Source organism: Suricata suricatta, chromosome 12, assembly GCF_006229205.1.
Source record: "Suricata suricatta isolate VVHF042 chromosome 12, meerkat_22Aug2017_6uvM2_HiC, whole genome shotgun sequence".
Classification (NCBI taxonomy): domain Eukaryota; kingdom Metazoa; phylum Chordata; class Mammalia; order Carnivora; family Herpestidae; genus Suricata; species Suricata suricatta.
Window position 1 is genome coordinate 10,474,529 of NC_043711.1, and position 1,829 is coordinate 10,476,357.

The 1,829-nt window shown below is 42.0% G+C and overlaps 1 protein-coding gene across 1 annotated transcript in view; it reads left to right on the forward strand.

Annotated features, from left to right (window-relative positions):
- Positions 1 to 946: 946 nt before the first annotated feature.
- Positions 947 to 1,829, forward strand: part of LOC115274360 (olfactory receptor 7A17-like) — a 2,561-nt gene continuing 1,678 nt past the window's right edge. Inside the window, exon 1 of the mRNA XM_029917817.1 lies at positions 947 to 1,828. Coding sequence (XP_029773677.1) covers positions 947 to 1,828 — 882 coding nt within the window. The remainder of the gene's footprint in view (position 1,829) is intronic.

The window sequence follows — 1,829 nt, forward strand, 5'->3', positions numbered from 1 at the left end:
CTACAACTCTCTGTCTTACATGACATCTGTGTCCCAATGCCACCTTGTGTACAGAGTTTGCCTAAATATCCATGAAAACAGAACGCACTATTTGCTCTCTGCTTTATCCCAGTTTTCCTTTTCTTCACAGCACTCCTCAGCATAAAAATTTGTATAATTCGGTGTCTGGGTGACTCAGTCCATTGAGCATCAGACTTCAGCTCAGGTCATGATCCCATGGTTCATGGGTTTGAGCCCCGCATCGGGCTCTGTGCCTACAGCTCAGAGCTTGCTGCCAGTCTTCAGATTCTGTGTCTCCCTCTCTCTCTGAATCTCCCCTGCTCATGCTGTCTCTCTCTCAAAAATTAAATAAACCACTTAAAAATTGTATAATTTTCTTATTTTCTTAGTTTTTTTCTCCATCATTATAAGGATTTTGGATCATCAGCACTATATACTCATTGCCTAGATAGTGTCTTAAAACTGGTCAGCACTCAATCTCTGAATTGACTACACAAATATTCCTGAATATTTAAAACATTTCTCAGTAACACTATAAAATATATGATTTCTTAGGAAAGGAGCTGATTGGGGCATCAGGTTATGATCTCATGGTTCATGAGTTTGAGCCCCACATTGGGCTCTCTGCTGACAGCTCACAGCCTGGAGCCTGCTTCAGATCTTGTGTCTTCTTCTTTCTCTGCCCTTCTGCTCACACTCTGTCTCTCTGTCTCCCAAAAATAAATAAACATTAAAAAAAATTTAAAAAGCAGAAAGAAGCTTATTGACAATAAATATATATATAAGATATAGCAGAGATGATTTACAAAGGGAGACCATATCCATACTCAACATATTAAAAAGAATTTCTGGATGACAAAACAGAAAAGAGTAGCATTTCAATTTTGTGAATAATACAAATTTGTGTTATTTTATTTCCCTCTTTCCCAGAAGTCACCTCCACCGCATGGAAGTAGGTAATGAAACACATATTTCAAAGTTTCTCCTTCTGGGATTTTCAGAAGAACTAGGACTACAGCCCATCATATTTAGACCTTTCCTCTCCATGTACCTGATTGCTGTGCTTGGAAATGTACTCATCACCTTGGCCATCAGCACAGACTCCCACCTCCACACGCCCATGTACTTCTTCCTTGCCAACCTGTCCTTTGTAGACATCTGCTTCACCTCCACCACCATCCCCAAGATGCTGATGAACACCTGGACTCAGAGCAAAGCTATCACTTATGCAGGCTGCATCACACAGATTTATTTTTACATACTCTTTGCTGTGTTGGACATCTTTCTCTTGACTGTGATGGCCTATGACCGGTTTGTGGCCATCTGTCACCCCTTGCACTACACAGTCACCATGAACCCCCGGCTGTGTGGATGGCTGGTTCTGGTGTCCTGGATCATGTGTATCCTAAATTCTCTGTTACAAAGTTTGTCATTGTGGCTTTCCTTCTGCACACACTTGCACATCCCCCACTTTTTTTGTGAACTTAATCAGATGCTCCAACTTGCCTGTTCTGACACTTTTCTTAATAAAGTGGTGATGTATCTTGCAGCTGTCCTGCTGGGCGGTGGTCCTTTTGCTGAGATCCTTTACTCTTACTCTAAGATAGTTTCTTCCATATGTGGGATCTCATCTGCTCAGGGTAAATATAAAGCATTTTCCACCTGTGCATCTCATCTGTCCATTGTCTCTTTATTTTATTGCACAATGCTTGGTGTGTACCTTAGCTCTGCGGCTACCCACAGCTCACGGTCAAGTGCAACCGCCTCAGTGATGTACACAGTAGTCACACCCATGCTGAACCCCTTCATCTACAGCCTGAGGAACAAAG